Source organism: Taudactylus pleione, unplaced genomic scaffold (genome assembly GCF_031769625.1).
Source record: "Taudactylus pleione unplaced genomic scaffold, aTauple2 ptg000130l, whole genome shotgun sequence".
NCBI classification, from domain to species: domain Eukaryota; kingdom Metazoa; phylum Chordata; class Amphibia; order Anura; family Myobatrachidae; genus Taudactylus; species Taudactylus pleione.
Window position 1 is genome coordinate 1,752,976 of NW_028284532.1, and position 20,930 is coordinate 1,773,905.

Below are 20,930 nucleotides of genomic sequence, written 5' to 3' on the forward strand. Positions count from 1 at the left end.
GTAAGTATAATTACCTATGGGTGCAGGGTGTGCGCCCCCCTGGACCCATTATAGATACGCCCCTGGTTACTGCATTGGATACATTCGAGAGTCACAAGCAGAGGAGACTTAGGGCCTGATTCAGAGCCGGACGCTCTTTCAGAGCGCTTGCTCTGAATCAGTGCCCTCCCTCTCTTTTTTTAGAGCGGCCTCCTGGCTGCTCGCATAGCTGTGGGTGACCACCTACAGCTATAGCGAGCGGCCAAAGAGATGGTCGTGATGGTCAAGACCATCGGGCTGGCGACGAGACCTTTGTGGTAGGGTCTCGTCTGCCGCAAGCCCTGGAGTGCTTTTGGCTCTATCAGAGCCAAAAGCACTCCCACGGACATCACTTGTGATGTCAGTGGGGCCGGCACCAGACGGTAGGCGTTCCCATGGGAACGCCTCCGTCTGGGCAGCAACACCCCCGGCACGCCCACCAAAGGGGGCATGCTGTCACTCAACATCGACAGCACGCCCCCTTTGTAGAGAGACCCATAGCGACGGCTTGCCCGTCGCTATGCGGGTCTCACGCATGCGCACGACCGAGCTCCCTCGTGCGCATGCGCACTTGGCCAACATCGACCCGCTTGCGAGCGCTCAGCGCTCGCGAGCGGTTCTGAATCAGGCCCTTAAGTCAGTCAGAGGGTTTAAAGAAGTAATCACTTAATTAAAGGTGGTAATATACCTGTTTTCTGTTTGTCTTCCCCTTCCCTCTAGACTAGGGGTGGGCAATAAGTGCCCCCCCCAGATGTTGTAGAACTACACATCCCAGCATGCCCTGCAACAGTTTTGCTATTTGGCCATGCTAAAACTTTTGCACAAAATGCTGGGATTTGTAGTTCAACAACAGCTGGAGGGCCGCTTATTGCCCACCCCTGCTCTAAACTGTAAGCTCCATGAGCAGGGCCCTCCTCCACTACTTCTCTTGCACACCTGCTACATATCCTCCTTTGTCTCTCTGCCCCTGGACCCCAATTATCTGTCATTTGCGCCCATGCCAACAGCTAAAGGTTTCAGCTGCCGCTGTACTTTTGAAACGCACACATTGCATCAGTGGCTGTGTGGAGATTTGTAGTGCTATTTGTACTGCACTGTTTTTCCTTGTATGGTCTTATTGTTTTGCTCTCTGTACGGCGCTGCAGAGCACTTGTGCCGCTCTATAAAACAACAACAACAACATCATCATCACTAAAACCTGCTGCAGCCTAGCTCTAGGCATACACTGGAAAGGCTGCGGAATAATACCCCATAATTGGGGTGTTCCTTTTTTTTTAACAGACAATATACGTTTGTTGTACACCACAATATCAGTTTTATAATTCACTTTTAAATAGATGTAATAAAGGTTATATTGTATGATACACTGCCTAAATGAGTGCCCCACTGTAGAATACTTTCTTTTCTAGTTTTGTGCATGATATCTATTCTAGGGTGCACCTCCCACAAAAATTGTAAATTATAGCAACCAAATTATAATATGGGAGCAGTAATCAATTTTGTGCGGGTAAAAAACAAAAAAAAACCCTTCTTTTTAGTGTCATAATGTGTCAGCAGAAAGACTGAATAAGCACTCACCACTTATGGTGATATTCAGTGCGGGAATAGGATTTCCAGCAGTAGACGTTTCACTCTCAATATGGTGCCAAACGATATGATCCAGTCCAGCAGCATGTGATTTCAGTAATTAGTTTTATTAGTGATCAATTAAAAGCATAGAATCAAAAAGGTACAGTCATTGGCAGTGTCCAAATGATACACAGTTAGGAGTACAACTGTATGGGTTTGGACAGTGTCTCTGCTACAAGATAGTATTCACATTTACAGTGTACAGTACACAATTTAGATTTTTCATTTCCAGCATCAATGGGGGCGATTCAATTCAGCGCGATGCTGAATAGCTCCGGGAGGGAGCTCCCAGAGCTACTCAATTCACAACGCTGTTTGCTTAGTCGGCAAGTGGTTAAGGGCCATATTCAATTAGCCACCCTTCCGTTTCCGACGCTAATTGAATACGGCCCTAAGACTGACAACGCCGGATCTTGCGACTTAACCGGAGTGATTAGTCGAGGCAAGAACTGGCATTCTCTGACTAAAGTGCCAGCCACATGGCTGTCATCACCGCGCTAAGCAGTAAAACAGCGGCGCGACTGGCACCCAGGGGGGTGCGAGAAGAAATCCTTAAGTCTGACCAAACTGCGTGGTGAATTGATTAGCCCCCCCAATGTGATCGGTGCATGCCCGAACGCTCCAGTTACCATGATTCTGTCTTTGGTGCAATAGGATGTGATTATGTGACAATTACTGAGGACTGTGCAACGTGGCTTTAAGTTATATTTACACAGATGTGAATATACGAATACAAACTGGCATAACAAAAGATAACACTTTCATGCACACACACTTTATATTAATACAAATAGACAAGACCCATGCACTCGATTGTTCACAAATGTAATCATTTTAAGAATTTGCAGTACGACATACAGATGTGTCCTCATAGCTGGATGCCTGGTGCGAATGACCTGCACCGAGCGGAGCAGCATCATTTTCGCAATGCGACAAAACAGATTCACGAGACTGCACTGATTAATTTGATATGCGACACTTGTATATCTCTGTGCGACTGACTGGGAATCTGTACAATGGAACATCGCGTGATAAAGTCGCAACACTGCATTTACAGATTGAGACTCACACAGACATAAGTGTTGCAATATCAAATTAATCAGTGCAGTCTCGTGAAGCACTTTTGTTGCATCGCATTCTAATATAGGGTGGAATTCAATTAGAGGCGAAAAGTAGCGGATGGCGAAATCAGTCTATACCCCATAAAAAGCCGAACTGACCATGGAAATCAATATAGAAGTGTATTACTAGCCCTAATAAAAGTATTTAGGGTTCTTAAATTGAGTCAAAGGACTGTTATATGCATATTTGTATAAGTGTGGAAAAATGGCTGTAAAACAATTTATTTTGTGAAAATAATTGTTAAATTGGGGGGTACATTTAAATGGGTACTAGTATATCTTTGGATCTCTAAAGTGCCTTTTCAAAAAAAACTTAATACACCTGCTGCAGCCTCCTGCAATCCTAAAAACACCTGTCCCATTCATACAGCCCCCCAAAATATCAGACCCAGTACTTTATACCCATTTTCAACCACTTTTTACATTTTCACCCCAAAAATTACATTTTTTTATTTTTTATTTTTAGGAGGAATTGAGATTTGTGTTTTTTTGGCCTAGTCAGTCATTAGGTGGGTGTCCAAAGGGTTCTGGACCAAGTCCCCATATTTTTAGCCCAAAATAGTGATTTTGCACAACTTTTCTCCTGTCTCTGGGTGGAGAAACTTTTACGCCTGTTTTTGCCTATGGACTTTTCGCACTTACGAAAACGTCCTGAAATTGAATAGGGCAATACGCGGGACTGTGGCGAAAACATCGTATCGGCGAACGCTTTTAGTCGATCGTGGCTTTTCACCTCTGACTGAATCCAGCCCTAAGACGCAAATTTGAGCAAAAAAGACGTTTGGTGCAAGTCAAGTCGCACGGAACCTGGCGCACAGAGAAGGCCTGTTTGGTGGGCCTGCGGCAATAGTGTATGAGGACATATCTGTAGATATTCAGGTTCCATTCAGAAAGTGCTTACCTTTCTCCTCTGGGTCTCATAAATCAAGAAAGAACCTAATCCCAACAGAGCCCCAGCCGTGGAGATACCCCATTTCCAGCGGTTTGTACTGGACCTTGCCTCAGTACTATGATTCCGGCAGGACGTGGTGTAAGGTGTACAGATTCGCACCCATAGAAACATCGGTCGCTGCAGCCTATGTAACAAGACACATAAAAAATTCATGATCCTTATAAAAAAAGTTTATATACAGTCAGGTGCATAAATATTGGGACATTGACAGAATTTTCATATTTTGGCCTCTATTCACCACCACAATGGCTTTGAAATGAAACAAACATGATGTGCTTTAACTGCAGACTTTCAGATTTAATTTGAGGGTAATTACATCCAAATCAGGTGAACGGTGTAGGAATTACAACGGTTTCTATACGTGCCTCCCACTTTTTAAGGGGCCAAAAGTAATGGGACAAACTAAACAATCCTAAATCTAACTTTCACTTTTTAATACTTTGTTGCAAATCCTTTGCAGGCAATTACAGCCCGAAGTCTGGAACGCATAGACATCACCAGACGCTGGGTTTCATCCCTAGTGATGCTCTGCCAGGCCTCTACTGCAAAGGTCTTCAGTTCCTGCTTGTTCTTGGGGCATTTTCCCTTCAGTTTTGTCTTCATCAAGTGAAATGCATGCTCAATTGGATTCAGGTCAGGGGATTGACTTGGCCATTGCATAACATTCCACTTTTTAGCCTTAAAAAACTCTTTGGTTGCTTTTGCAGTATGCTTCGGGTCATTGTCCATCTGCAGTGTAAAGCGTCGTCCAATGATTTCTGAAGCATTTGACTGAATATGAGCATATAATATTGCCCAAAACACTTCAGAATTCATTCTGCTGCCTTTGTCAGCAGTCACATCATCAATACAAGGGAATCAGTTTGATTGGCAGCCATACATGCCCACGCCATGATACTACCACCACCATGCTTCACTGATGAGGTGGTATGTTTTGGATCATGAGCAGTTCCTTTCCTTCTCCCTACTCTTCTCTTCCAATCACTCTGGTACAAGTTGATATTTGTCTCATCTGTCCATAGGATGTTGTTCCAGAACTGTAATGGCTTTTTTAGATGTTGTTTGGCAAACTCTAATCTGGTCTTCCTGTTTTTGTGGCTCACCAATTGTTTACATCTTGTGGTGAACCCTCTATATTCACTCTTGGAAAGTCTTCTCTTGATTGTTGACTTTGACACACATACACCTACCTCCTGGAGAGTGTTCTTGATTTGGCCAACTGTTGTGAAGGGGTTTTTCTTCACCAGGGAAATAATTCTTCTGTCATCCACCACAGTTGTTTTCCGTGGTCTTCCGGGTCTTTTGGTGTTGCTGAGCTCTCCGGTGCATTCTTTCTTTTTAAGAATGTTCCAAACAGTTGATTTGACCACACCTAATGTTTTTGCTATCTCTCTGATGGGTTTGTTTTGATTTTTCAGCCTAATGATGGCTTGCTTCACTGATAGTGACAGCTCTTTGGATCTCATATTGAGAGTTGACAGCAACTGATTCCAAATGCAAATGTCACACCTAGAATCAACTCCAGACCTATTACCTGCTTAATTGATCATGAAATAACGAGGGAATAGCCCACACCTGTCCATGAAATAGCTTTTGAGTTGATAGTCCCATTACTTTTGGCCCCTTAAAAAGTGGGAGGCACATATAGAAACCGTTGTAATTCCTACACCGTTCACCCAATTTGGATGTAATTACCCTCAAATTAAATCTGAAAGTCTGCAGTTAAAGCACATCTTGTTTGTTTCATTTCAAAGCCATTGTGGTGGTGAATAGAGGCCAAAATATGAAAATTCTATCAATGTCCCAATATTTATGCACCTGACTGTATTTAAATGTAAGAGTGAAATTTACAAATCATAATTAAGAATATTGATATAAAGTATAAGGAAAGCTAGACAGTTTCATTCTTTCTTATTATTTGGATATTAATGCATTCACATCATTTAGGTGTGTACACTAATTATATCCATAATTAATGGTGGTTGGATTAATATATTTAAACTTCAAATATGGTTTGACCAAAGAAAAACAAACCAAAACTGCATACCTAAGTAAAGACTTAACATGAACATGAACACAGGAGCATAGCACTGAACAGAATATATCAGCTGCAAACACCACGATAAGATAAAAGTCATAAAAGTAGTTAACTATGGATAATGTAGAAAACAGAAGCCGATAAGAGGGATAAGTCCTTATGAGCGATAGGGAAATTAGAATAGGACTACAGTAAAGTTTAAAAGCCCATATGTGGCCCTTTTGTTTGGAGTTAAATGGGCGTGGTGTACAGTGACTACATGAATAGGTTATGTGATGATAGAACATCAACAGGCGGAAGTCAATTGTTTCGCCCCCTACAGGAGCTATTCAAATTGTTGCTCCTGTCGGGCACAATGAGCTGCTGGCGCACCATTTCAGCTTGCACCCTACGATCTGAAATGGGCGAAAAGTGACCTGTTCGGGCGCCAAAACGGCACTTTTCATTATCGCGCCCAGCACTGGTCGGTGGTAGCAGTTTTATGCGTTTAAACCTGACCTCTATGGGCGCGATCAGCACGATAACAGGCATCAATTGAATAGCGCCACGCGATCTCCTCTCACTTTAGACAGGAGATCGGGTGCACTAAAACAATTGAATACAGCCCAATGTGTATTACACAATAACTTATCAAAATGTTCTCTATTTGAAGTGCCACATGTACAGGTCTCTGCAGGCTGACTGGATGAGGAGCTGAACTATGCACATGTGAAGTCTCTGCAAGTGTCCATTGCACCATAGACTGACCTGATTCTAGCCCATCAAATGTCCCAAAAAAAGGAAAACAAAATAGAACACCTGACAGGCACCAGAATGTCCATGACCTTAATGAGGAAGAAAATGCTGCTTCTATACAGGGCTGACATCATGAAAAAGGAGGGAAGGGGGGTTTGGCCACCGCCGGGACTGCCCGCCCATTACTATCCCCTGGCCCACGGTGCCAATGCACAATAATAAGAGAGTTACCGGCTGCTGACAGACAGTGACAGGCCCAGGCGGGGGCCACTCCTACCAGCGCGCTGCAGCCACCCAGTGCCCTGCCTATTTTGTCAGTTCTGGGCCCCACAATTTTCAATGGCAGCCTTGTATCTATGCATTATTATTACCACACATTCCGCAATGGTTTACAGAAAATATTTGGCAATTCACATTAGCCCCTATCCCAGTGGAGCTTACAATCTATGTTCCCTACCACATTGGGATGTACTTTATATCCTGGCTGTCGGAATGCTGGCACTCAGAATGCAGACACCAATGATAGGCTGCGGATAGAGAAGGTTAGGTTTAGGCTGCGGGGAGAGTTAGGTTAAGGGGAGGGGGACAGTTAGGATACTTATCTGCAGGTGTCGGTATCCTAACCCAGTCAGGATGCCGGCGTCGGGATTCTGAGCGCCGGCGTCCCGTACCCAACCCACCACATTTACACACACTTTCTTTGTCGGGAGCCATTTAACCTACGATTATATTATTGGAGTGTGGGAAGCAGTGGCGTAACTAGGGGAGGGTGGGGAGGGGTTGGGGGTGTCGAGCGGGGCTTGTGCCCTGGGAACCGTGGCAAGCCCAGCAGAGAGGGCGCCGGCAGGGCATTGTACCCGCACGTCCACCCTCCCCTCCGCTACCAGGTGTCCTGAACGAGCAGGCAAGTGTGCTGTGCCTGCTAGCCTGGTGCTAATTGGGCTGCCTCTAGGGGGAGCTGCAGCGGAAGTGCGCAGCCCCTCACAGGCAGTCTTGTTGCCGAGAGCTCTATCCTGTTTCCTGACCTGCCTGAGACTTGAGCTGCCGTCTGACTCCGGGTACAGTGACGAGTGATTTTCCGCTGACAGCAGGTGGGTAATGGAGGTGGGGAGGGAGGGAGGTTGGTGTGTGTTCATTTTTCATGCGTGGGGTGGGTGGTGAATATATGTCAGTGTGTATGTGTCAGTATGTACTGTATGTGTATATGTCAGTATGTGTGTATATGTGTCAGTGTGAATATATGTCAGTATGTGTATGTCAGTGTGTATATGTCAGCGAGCATATTAGATTTTTATATATATATATATATATATATATATATATATATATAAAAACAATTACTTCAAGGGCGCTTCAACACACTTAATAATACGAACAGTCCTTATATTCTTCATAAATAACAATCCCTTCAGGGCTTATAGGTTCCAGTTACTTCTGTTTTGTGGATGTATATAAAACAACCTCTTTTAAATATGGTTCTAATAAACCCAATTCCCCAAATTAAATAGCAAAACAGTTCTACTAGTAAAGCGCTTATCTATTTATAATCTTTCTGTACTAAAATGGATATAATAGAGTAATTGACAAATCAATCCCTGCTTCCCTTTCGTTTTTGTAGTTCTCTCATAATTGGTTAAACAGAGCTCATGTGATCGCTCATAGCTATATGTCCGGCTAATATCACCATAGTAACGGAAATAAACAAAGTAATATGATCGCGTGGTGTGTCCTAAATTCACTACCCGGCTCGTGGCGATCAGCGTCCTTGTCTGCCTTAGGGCTATCTCTCCACGATAGCTATCTCTCTAGAGATAGCCCTAAGGCAGAAAAGGACGCTTTTCTGGTATGAGGGTATCTTATAGAACCTCAAGAAGGACGTTAAAACAAGTTTTATCATATGAACTCTCCGATCAGCTCTGAAAAGCGAGCACGAAAGTTGTTATCTACAGCCACAAAACAGAAGTAACTGGAACCTATAAGCCCTGAAGGGATTGTTATTTATGAAGAATATAAGGAATGTCCGTATTATTAAGTGTGTTGAAGCGTCCTTGAAGTAATTGTTTTGTATTTATGTGTTGGTCCTACTAACAGAGGACTTACTGAAAGGAGCGGTTTTTTTTATATAGCGCAGGTTGGTTTTGGTTTTATATATATATATATTATATATATATTTATTTATTTTAATATATGTGAGTGTGTGTGTGTATAATATATATGTATTTATATTACACACACACAGTCAGTGTGTGTATATATTTGTCAGTGTGTGTGTGTGTGTGTGTGTGTCAGTGCGGAGAGACAACACGGGGGGGAAGATGATGGTGTGACTTAGAGACGACGCAGGGGGTGAGCTGATCGCCTGACTGAGAGACGACGCATGGGGGTGGTGACTGTGTGCTGAGAGTTCACACACAGGGGAGGCTATGGCGTGGCTGAGAGACGACGCAGGGAGGGAGATGATGGTGTGGCCGAGAGACACAGGGGAAATGAAGTTACACCGGAGGCACGAGTCTGGTTGAACCGCTGTTGTAGGATGATGACTGTTATTATTACCACACAAACAGGCATCTTCCGGACGATGTGACCTACATGAATAGTGAATACCGACTGAAGACGCCGTCGTCCCAGGGAGGATACATTTCTTCAGAGGTTCCACACTGTGAGAAACCACCGCAGAGGTAAGGTGCATATGGAATGTAAAGGAATGTGCCCAAAAAATGGGTGTCGTGTCATGTTGGTATGCCCCATTTTCAGTAGCCACACCCCTTCTGGTAGGTGACCATGCCCATAGTTGTCGCGCGCAAGATATAATTGTGTGTGTGGGCTCCGAAGACCCTAGTTACGCCACTGGTGGGAAGACACCGGAGAAACCCACACAAGTATGGGGAGAACATACAAGCTCCACACAGTTAGGGCCGTGGTGAGAGTCAGTGCAGTAATGCTAACCATTACATCAATAGGTAAATGACAGTGTGAGATCTCCAACAATAAGTAGGTAGCACGGACAGAAAAAAGAAAGCTGATGGGGGAGAGAAGTAGTCTAGGCGTCATTAGAAAGAGTTGGAAGCTTCTCAAATATATTTTGAGTATAAAAGCAGCAAGACTAACAGGTGGCCCCAGTTTCAGGGATCACAATAGCACATTCCAAAAGTGACGATAGGGAACATCATATCAGAGGCATCACAGAGTCTGGTGACACCCGATGTGCAATCCACAACCCCCCCCTTGTGGCCGAAAAAGGGGAGTGACCTAACATGAGGGGGCATGGCCTGTCGGGAAAGCCCGATTGCATCACTCCGGGGGGGAGGGGGGGGGCTGTCCCAGCATCCCGGGAGATGCTGGGCTGTCCCAGGAGGCTAGTGCCTGCTGCACTGTCGGCTCCTCCTCTGTGACAGGAGAAGAGTGCTGTAGGATAATGTCACACTACAGCACCTGGCTCCTGTCACTGAAGAGAAGCCGGCATTTGGTGTCACCTCCTCCGGGTGACACCAGGGTGTGGCCTGCACCCCCATAGTGACGCCACTGCTTCATATGGCAGCTCTCCTTTAATATTTTCCTACATAGATTCCGGACAATAAACATTATGCTGCAGAAGATTGGCAATGAAATCTGCATTGTTTTTAACACACAATTTATTATTCATCATATTATGGGCCTGATTCTGAGTTGAGAGTAATGCAAAAAAGAGCAAATGACTGTGCACCTTGGTAAGACCATGCTGCACTGCGGGTGGGGCAGATATAAAATGTGCAGAGAAATTTACATTTGGGAGGGGTGTGTCCAAACTCAAATCTAAATTGCAGTGTAAAAATAAAGCTGTTCAGCATTTGTGAACTACATGCAAAGGCAGCCAGTATTCCCCCTGCATGCAAACAAATTAAAAATGTTTTCATTACAACATGGTCTGTTCAAGTGAAGTTATTTGCTTTACTACCAATTTAATATCAGACCCGAATAAGGCCCTATGTGTCTATTATATAATCTCTTATGCGTGTGTCTATCTGCCCCATCCCCCCTCAGCTCTCACCGGCTGGCAGACTTCCAGACACAGCCTCACTATTATCTTGTCCCCCCAGCACTGTTAGGACAGAACTGTTCTCTACTGTGAGCATCTGCATCCAGCACGCCCCACCCCGGCTGGGTATGCAGTCGGGATGCAGACGGTCTAAATGCCGACTTTCGGCATCCCGACTGTCTAATCCCGGCAAGGGTCTAATGATAGGCGTCGAAATCCCAACGCCTGTCATTTTACCTACGCCGGGAGCCTGTCATCTCTATCGAAGGCAAGCTGGGCGAGGACACCCGCGGTTTTAGGTTATGGGCTCCCGTGGGCGACTTAGAGTTAGGCACCTCCCCGGGAGGGCTAGGTTTAGGCAGCGGGAAAGGGGGGGGCTGCGTTAGGCACTTGGGGGCACAGGTTACGGTTAGGCACTTGGGGGCGGAGGTTAGGGTTAGGCACCTAAGCCGTAAATCATACCGATTCCCCCCCCCCCCCCCCCAGCTGACCTGTCCCATTCCTCCGCAGGATGGGTAGCATAGTGGGTTTGTGATATGGAGGAGGTTCAGGTGCTAAAACAGAAAAAAGAAGTCTATCAGGCAGTGCACTAATATAAATAAAATATAACTTTTATTGATCTATATTAAAAGAACACATATAACTCACTGAAAACCAAAGCTCAACACGAAATATTAAAATATAATTTTTAAATGATAAGTACAAAGTGAATTTTATACAAGTGAAAAGTGATTGTGTGAATATGTTCTAATACAATATAAAATCACTGTGTTCCGCTGTAGAAATTATATTAATTATTCTAGTAGTGGGTATAAATTACTACAGGGGTATAAGAATAGATAACCTGATAGTATCTCAAGATATAATCAATCTTTTGGAGTGATAATATGTTAAATCATATGCAAAAACGATACCAGTTTCAATCTAATGTATAGATATTTATATGCAAATAGATTTAGTGGCAAATTTAATTGTGATACCGAAGTTCATAAATTGATATATATATCATATATGTCATATTAAATGTGACTTAGACTATGCTGATTGGTAGGTCAGATATTCACTATTATATTAACCAACAAAAGCAGATCTCCTGCTATATATGGATGTGCTCTTATGACAATACAGTGACTAGGACACAATCTCTATCACTCAATTGAACAATATTAGTTATTAGCTCATCCACATTATATGTTATAATGTTTTATATGTTAGTGAATCTGATCAAACTATGTAGACTGACACTAGATATTTATTTTAGCACAATGATATCACTTCATTCAGCATTTACCTTTTCTTGGCCATTGGTGTTAATTGATTGCTAGTGACCCGCCGTGGTCAGGTGCTGCAGGAGGGAACAGTCCTGATCTAACAGTGTCCCCACCTGCTCCCCTCCCCCAGTCACATATGCCCCAGTTGAGGATTTGAGATAGCGATGTAAGAAACTACTGGGGGGGGGGGGGGGTGTGGCTGGGACAGAGATGAGAGAGATAGAGATGGGGGAGGGGCACAGAGATGAGAGCGAGACATAGGGGCGATATGGAGATGGTGGTGACGGGGATAGATGAAAGGCGGAGGGAAGGGGAGGTTTGGGGACAGATGATACAGGTAGATGGAGGGGGGTTAAGGGGTACAGAAGTGAGAGGCAGGGAGATGGGGGAGGTGCGAGATGAGTGACATGAAGATGGAGGGTGAGGGAGTCACGACAGGCAGGGGAAAAAGCATGGTCATGCTGGGCACAAAAAAATCTTGTTAAATGTTAACTTACAAGTGCAAAATCCATCTACCTAATCTCAGTAGATACTTGAGTAAAATTAAAAAGTTTAATTCTCAAGACTTAAAATAGAGTAAAATTTAGTTTGATGGTATGTAGAAAAATTTATATAGTTCTGCAAACATCAAATACTCTTTCTGCTATAAGGAATTCATGAACGCGTGTGGTGTAGTTGCTGTTATATATTGCAAGTTAAGTTTGGCAAAATGAAAAACACAATGTACTTAGAAGGTCGCTGCACTATAGGGTTGCATGTCCAACTCTGCTAACGATAAGGCTACATGTGTAGTGTTCCTAATTAAACAGAATACGTAAAAAAAGACATGGTATTGTAATATACTGGTGCACCACTAGCACCAAGTTCAGGTGTGCTCAGAGGGCCTGATTCAGAGCTGGTCGCTGGTCGCTCTGAATCAGGGCCGGGTTTTTTTTTTTTTTTTTTTAGAACGGCGACCACCCACAGCTGCAGCGAGCGGCCATGATGATGGCCGCATTGGTCAAGACAATCGCGACCATCGGGCTTGCGACGAGACCCTTGTGGTGGGGTCTCGTGGCCGCAAGCCCCAGAGAGATTTCGGCTCTAACAGAGCAGGAATCTCTCCACTGACATCACTCGTGTCAGTGGGGCCGTCCCCAAACGACAGGCGTTCTTATGGGAACGCCTCCGTTTGGGCAGCCACCCCCCCGGCCCGCCCACCAAAGGGGGCGAGCTGTCACTCAACATCGAAGCTCGCCCCCTTTGTTGCGAGACCCGGAGCGACGGAGTGCCTATCGCTAGCCGGGTCTCGCGCATGCGCACGACGGAGCCGGCTCCATCGTGCGCATGCGCTGTGGGCCACCATCATCCCGGTTGCGAGCGCTCAGCGCTTGCGACTGGGTCTGAATCAGGCCCAGAGTGCTTTGGTGACAGATTCTTCTGTAGCTAAGATAGAACACACCGTGACAGAGAGGCAAGTTTACTAATGTTCCCTTTTTGCAGACACAGTAACCAGACCGGAAGGAGGGTACAACGCAGTTTTATTATTTTTACAAATAGGTGAATAGCAGCGATTTAAAATGTATCATAAAGAGAATACAATCCTGCTAAATTTAACACCAAGCTGATTACTCAACACCTCCCTGTCCTCTACCGGTGACCTCAGTTGGCAAAGCAATAGTTCTAACCACAAACAAGAGAGAAGGATTTACCTAAGGCTATTTCAGAACACCTGTACTCATCACTAATGCACATGCAACGGGGAGTGGAATTAAGAACGCAGGCGTGCTTGAAGGTCAAAACGAGCGTTTTATGGGTGTGCATAATTAAAACAGCAGCGTCATTGACCACGTCACCTGGTTGTTTTATAGTCAAAACTGCTCGCAATATAGTGGTAGGAAAAACCAACCACAAGAATAGCGAGCAGTTCATATGCTGATCGATGTACTCGATTAATCTAATAAATAGCGGACATGACGTATGACGCGAGCGGCCAGGGGGCGTATTTTTCAAATAAACGTCCGCAAGTTTTGTTCGCTCATTCAGACATGGAGGTATGAACAGACCGCAAAGAGCGAACGGTTCATTTGAATAGCCACCCCCTTTTTCTGAACGAGCGAGCGCTAATTGCGTCCGGCTCTGAATCAGGCCCCACTGTCAATGAGAGTTTAAATGGCAGGCTAGTATAAACTGATGAACCCCCTGTGTGGGCCTAAGAGTAGGTACTGGGCACAACTGCACAGCGGCAGCTCCTAGGATGGGAGAAGGGACCCACTAAATAGGCTGGGGACCCCCTAGAAGGTACTATGGGGAGGAGGCAAAGGGTAGTCACAGTCTCACCACAGGCAAGGGCTCTTCCGCCCAAATCAGACTCCTGGTTACTGGAACAGGCACAGCCCGGGATGCAGAGCACCGCCCAGGCATGCGCAATTCAAGTATGCTGCTCTCTCCTTGTCTCAGCGGCGATTCTTCCCAGGCGTCGTCCTCTCCGGTCAGCGCAGAGGTTCTCTCCCCGGCGACAGCGTTGCTCCTTAGCAGTATCCTCTTCAGAGGATACTGCTAAGCACCAGGTGCAGTATTTGTAATCCAGGGTAAATGAGAGGGGTTACTGCACCCCTATTTTTACAGATCCAAGGACATTCCACAGAAATGCCTCACAGAATCCTTTTTCAGGAATTCTTCAAGACTCAGCACTGACAGCCCTGGGGAGGGTATTTATAAACTCTTCCATACTCTCTGGCATCTATGAGTGGACAGGGGGACCCCAGCAACAGGCCGCCTACAGGTATCTCTGCCTGGACACCCAGGCTACCAATCAATGAGGCAGGATTTTCCCTCCAAAAATGGGTCGCTGACCAAGGGGCACTTTCTACCTCCCTGTTTGCACATGCTCAATATGGTCCGAGGGAGTAGGGTCAGCAAAAGTTCACTGTAATATCCTATGGGGCCAATGGTGCTATATGATCTTATGATAAAAAAAAAAAAAAAACTGACAGGGGCTTGCAGGGTAGCTATATCCCCTAACTAGTTAAAGGGGTAACCCCATAACTATGGGGGAACCACAGTGTGAATAGAGGGAAACTTGTATTGAGAGTTAGACCACTATTAGGTTTATAGAATCACCACAAAGAATTTAGGGGTCTATGTATTAGGCCTTGGAGAGAGATAAAGTGGATGGACAGGCGGTTTAAGAGAGAAGGGGGCCTGTGTGCAGGCTTGATCGGGCCCCCTCCTCTCTGGCGGCGCAGTAGACTCTGGCATCGTGCCAGAGTCTACTGCGCAGGTCTCCAGGAACATTGTGTCCACGGTGAGTTCCCAGGACATCCCTACTGCGCATGCGCAAATCACAGGAAAATGGCCGCAGTGGCCATTTTCCAAGTGATTTCTGCAGCCCTGCAGTCAGCGCCAGGCTGACGGAACGGTAAGTATATTTATATGGGTGCAGGGTGTGTGGACCACCTGGACCCAGAGGCCTGTGTGCACCGCACATCTTGCACCCATTATAGATACGCCAGTGGATGTAAATAATGTACCAACCAATCAGCTCCTGTCACTTTACAGGCTGTCTGAAAAAATGAAATTTAGGAGCTGATTGTTTGGTACTTTATCTACATCCACTTTATCTCTCTCCAAGGCTTTGTGCAAAGATCCCTAAGTAACAAACTAAGCAGTAAATAACTGCAATACCTGGCGCTAAATTGTGATTTAAGCTGTACACCTGCTGCAACTATTAGAGGTCTAGTTTGCACCCCAAAACATACTACTAAACAGAGATAGAAAAGGAAATACTGCGCTAAATGTACAGTGATGATCAATAAAAATAATAAAGTGAAATATTGCTCTCTATTATGTATACAAAAAGGCTTGTTTGAATGTCAAATATTTAGTTATAAAACATATATGCAAAACATAACATTTACACATACAACATTAAATGGTAATAGTCAAGCCTAGTGCGACTTGTTAGTAATGTGAGTACACAAGGCACAGAGAACTTCAAATATAAAAATCTATGAAAAAATATTAAAAATACAAGTGAGAAATGTTCATATATTCCTTAGAGTATTATAGTTCAATCAGCATTTGATACCTATCTATGAACCAAGTGATACTTAGTATCAGTTTTTAAAAATAGTAACAGTTTGTTTCCACTTTAGCAGCCTGTTATTACAGCTGAATAGTGTGTGAATGCAATCCGTGAACACTGATGTCCCAGCAGTTCACTAGTCAGCTTATCAAACTCTGCCGTCAAACTGTATATTACCTCAGTCTAATATTGTAGAATATCCAACCCCTCAAGGTATCGTGGCCACTCCGGGGTGCGCAATCAAGACGCTGCTTCCCTACCACGGGATGACAGCAGGAGGTAAATTACCGGCTTCTCAAAGATATTCAGCGGCTGTTGTATTGATTTACGGCTGCTCTCACCAACAGTGCGTACTCGACGGCTGCTGAGATGGTATACGGTGTGATAGAAGCACTGGAGAAGTCTGGGATGGCATATATGTGTGTCCCAGTTTCCTATCATATGTGTTTTAAAAACCCCAGGAAAAGTCTGTTATGCCAAACAGACCAGAAGTGTCGGCTTTTAGTAAAATCCGGATAATGGGTCCTAAGGGTGTGGATGTGAGAAGAGAAGGAAGGGCTCCATCCACATGACATTCCAGGTGTTGGGCCTTTCAGTCTGAGAGCAGGCTGATTAGCAGATAGGTATTCCAAAGCTTAACAGAGCATAGGGACAACCACTGATGCCTTCTCAGATCCATCTGATGTACAACAGTGTAAACATCAGTACCGTTGAAGCAGATCGGACAGTCACGCAGGTTGAAAGTCAAGTCCGACCTGCCTTAAACACTGCGGCTCTCCTGACACACAGAGCTCTCATGCGGAGAAGGAGATTGCAATGGCTAATTTATGCACTCCCATGAAACAAAGGTTAAATGGTCCTGACACGCCTGTGTTTGCCTGAACACCCCCCATTACCTCCCCCAAGCGCTGACTACCTGTCACTCACTTTGCAAGTGAATCCTATGTGGAAGTGTAATTGCAACAAACCAAATCGCCATGCGTGTGCAGTGCGGCTTACACGCATGCACAATAGTTAACAATTGCTCAATCTGCGTAAATATCAGCATTGCGTAAATCTCTGAATCAGGCCCTAGGTACTCTGGGTACAGACTGCCACCACCACACATCATAAATGTGAAAGCGAAGGGATGGAACAAAAGTAGCCAGAACAGATTTTCTCCAAACCTCTAGATCAGCAACATAACATGGCTAATGAGGATCAGTACTGAGAAGCAACTAAAGACCCGGCAAGCTGCAGGAGATCTGAGCCAATTTTCTGCATTTCAAATAAAATTATTCTAAAGTTTTGGAATTGCCAATTTTTAAAATACCCAATTACCAGATAAAGAAATACCTGCAATGATCCTTTACCCCTCCCGACAGATGAGATCATGTAAATTAGACAGCTTGCATGCAGTGTGTGGTTAACAACTACTTATTACTAAATAATCATAGAAGACAGTTGAGCATTCTGGAACATAGCCTGACGAAACATTTAGTATCTCCAGCTACGTAATAAAAGTTAATCATCAATTAAAAAAACAGCAGGCCTTACCTTTGTGGCCTGGTGAGGCCGTGTATAGCCAGGGCAGGAATCCCATGTAGAAGCTTCATGTCTTACGATGACCAAAGAGAAGAATGTGGATCCCTCTGTAGTATACACCTGACCAAACTAAAAGAGGAGAAGATGAGGTTCAATACAAGATACAAGTTTAAAAAAAAGAAGAAAAAAAAAAAAAAAAAGGATTAACAGAACCTTAACTGGAATTTTAATTTTTAATTATGTAAATCTTCAGCTGAAGGACCTTACTCAACTACGAATGTGTAGTCTACCCCCCACTACACAACGATATTGGACTTGGCACATTTACCCTACGTACATTTCTTGGTGACTGCAACCCAACGGGCTTAAGTATTTTCCGTCCTCAAACTTTTATTTCTTTACTACTTCATAGAAAGTGGGTATATTCTCTCTGATCATCATTTTGGACCCATGCTCTCTCCCTGAAATGTGCATTCTCAAAGTATTGAGCCCGGTGGGAGCTTAGATTTGTCTGCTTGAATGTGTTATATACTTAATGGCTGCTTGACGACAGAGTCATTGGCTCGTACTCTGTGCGGGTACCTGGGATGAGCTTCCCAGGAGTATTTGCTACGGAAGACTGGGGCATTGACAATTACTTGCAGAAACTGATCAAGCAGATAGAGGTCAGTATGGTCAGATCCTCAGTTATCAGAGGAGAAGTATACTTACAACAATATCTCTGACTAAAACAGATCTTAAAATGGGATGTATACACCAGTGACATGTAATTGGCCAGTAAGATCAGCAATAGCTTGGAGTAACTGGCTGAAGAGTAGGAGCCAATCACACCACACATCCATATTGCATGATGGCCGCTTTGGCTGCTCACTTTACATAATGCAAATCGGTTGCTTTTATTGATCTCATACAACATTGTCAGGCTTTGGCAAATTACGTCTGGGAAAGAGAAGTATGAAGTGTAAAGCTACCATATGTTTATGCCCTTGTATAGCATAGCAAATTGTTATGGTGAAATTCCTCATCTCGTGTTTGCACTTGTACAGGTCAGTATTATTACTGTGATATAGGTGGTTGGTAAAGGTCAAATAGTAAAAATAGAATACAATACAAAACATAATTAAAATTTGCATTTTATTGACAACTAAAAGTTCAATAAATATCTATGCTGGTGCCTGAACAGTGTGCTGTTCTGTCTAGGGATGCTATACGTCCCGGTTTTCCAAAGATCAAGACAGATTTTAGGTATCTGTCCCGGCGTCCCGACAACTATTTTGGAAAGTCCAAATGTCCCGCTTTGCGATGGAGCTGGGGCCAGGCACTGCGAGGTGGAAGAGAAGCTGGTGGGAAGGGCACTGGAGGGTGGAGAAGCCGAAGATTAGGATGGTGACATGGGTGGAGGTTATTCCCCAGCGGCATGTTATGACGTCAGCGCGGCCCAGTCCTTTAGCTCTTCCTGCCAGCCACAGTGGGTGCGCAGTGTGAGTGTGCATATAGGCGTTGTTCTGGAAGGATCACTGCTTCCCAGACAATGTCCAGAGACTAACCCAGAGCCAGTCTAGTGAGCCCAGAGGACATAGTTATATAGTAGTATCGATAGAGACAGATTTAACAAATGTTACCCTGCAATATAAGGGGAATATATTATATATATTTGTTGTATTTCAAGCTGTATTTGGCTTTATGCATTATTACACCAAGCCTGACAAATCATTTTTGCACTATAAAAGTGTTGTGCAAAAGACTACATATAGTAGTTTTTGGGGTTTGTTTTTTTTTGTATTTCAAGTTTGCCTTCAATCTTTTGACTCAAAAGACTGTCTCCCATCATTGATATAAAATCCTGTTTTTTGTTTAAGATCATAATTCTAAAATATAATTATTTAAGAATGCCACCACCAAATAGAAAATGTCAGCTAAAGCATAATAAAAAGGAAAGTCACTACGCTGTTTAAGAAAAGTAAAGATAATTACAAAGAAATTCTGTTATGCTCAATGTGCCGTGCAGTGTTTTCAATTAGCCATAGTGACTTTCCTGGGAGGTCTGACATTACGGTCCATACTAAACCAAAGAAACACAAACCTGCAGCTCAGGCTTCTTTAACTTCTGAGAAGGTTTCCAGTTTTTTTACACCTGTCAAAGCGGATAATGAGTCTCCTATGCTGCTTTTCCACCTAAGTCCTGGGTCTGACCCGAGATTTGAAACACCATTACAAAACGGGTCAGACCCAGAACTGAACCCTTTTCTACTGCGGCGCCGATCCGGATTATTCCTGGATCAGTGCCGTTCACACTGCACATGGGTGTAGTGGAACACTTCACCCTGCGCTCGGAGATAACAATCTCCAAGTGCCGAGAAACCTGGAAGTTCCTATGCTGTAAACGCGACCCGGCTTGGATGACCCGTGGTACCCATTTACACTGCAGGGTTTCACAGGTCGTTCCCATGTTAAGCCCTGAAGTTACCTGGGTTGGATTGCCGGGTCTCTCGAACAGGGAATCCAACCCTGGCCCCTTTTACACCAAGGAACTACCCGGGTTAACCCTGCAATAACCTGGGTTTTAGATCTGGTGTAAAAGGGGTACTAGTCTCAAAACCAAATGAAAGCGATGGAACATCTATATCATAATTGGAGTTTTTAAAAATAGGTCTTTATACATTCAGAAGGCACATTTGTCTTTATACGTTCAGAAGGCACATTTGTCTTTATGAAAATGCATATAGTCATTATAAATTGTGAACTGTAAATATCAGCACATGACCAAATTCTTAGCACAGCCTGTAATTTGCCACCATGGCAGTATAATTCCCATATTATGGGGTTTATACCATAGTGTACGTTGCAGGTTGACTGCACCGACAAGATCCTCGCGAATGTGTACTGGTTTTTTATTTTTGAAATATAGCAACCCTAGTTTGCCTAGATCCTAGCACCTGTAGATACTTCCTGTACAGAGTACAGATCTACCCAGCTACATTGTTGTCCATAGCGCAGCGAATCGCGCTAAGCGTAGCACGAGTCAGACTCCCGTGATCAGGGACGCGCTTTTGCGTCTCCATAGGATTGAGTGGAGACTACCCCCTCGATCGGGGACGCGCCATAGCGTGGCGCATAGTGCGATTCACGGGCATATTTGTGTCGCGATCAGCCACAATGAACGTGGGCGTATCTGCAAATTGGGTCATTAATGCATTTATTTAACCAGGTCCTCCATATGGTCTTACTTAGTTTGTATCTCACATGTAAGGTGTAAGTACAGATAATCTGGAACTAGTTAAGCATTTACAATAAACCACAGACTGAAGAGCTTTCCATGGCAGTGTACCTTTATTGCCAAGTTCAACACGGTTCACAAGGAATCAATAACATTTCTTATCTTAAATTAGGAGGACTGATAACCTTCGCTACTAATTACAGGATCATAAACCCAACTGCATCATTTCCCAGATCACCAAGCAGGGTAAACCAGCTCAACACTATTGGAAGAGGAAATTTACCAAAAATTGATCAGGATTTTTTGTCACCAATAGATGAAAACAAATTGTAATTCAAATATTC

At 44.2% G+C, this 20,930-nt stretch overlaps 1 protein-coding gene across 3 annotated transcripts in view; it reads right to left on the reverse strand.

Annotated features, from left to right (window-relative positions):
* The window catches only part of SUOX (sulfite oxidase), a 54,941-nt gene that overhangs the window by 11,703 nt on the left and 22,308 nt on the right, over positions 1 to 20,930 (reverse strand). For 2 of the 3 annotated variants that reach the window (XM_088473138.1, XM_088473139.1), the window contains 2 exons: positions 17,382 to 17,498; positions 3,670 to 3,844 (listed from right to left, as the gene is read on the reverse strand). In XM_088473138.1, coding sequence (XP_088329264.1) covers positions 3,670 to 3,844; positions 17,382 to 17,440 — 234 coding nt within the window. In that variant the 5' untranslated portion in view covers positions 17,441 to 17,498. The remainder of the gene's footprint in view (positions 1 to 3,669; positions 3,845 to 17,381; positions 17,499 to 20,930) is intronic. The other variant, XM_088473140.1, reaches the window with a different exon arrangement.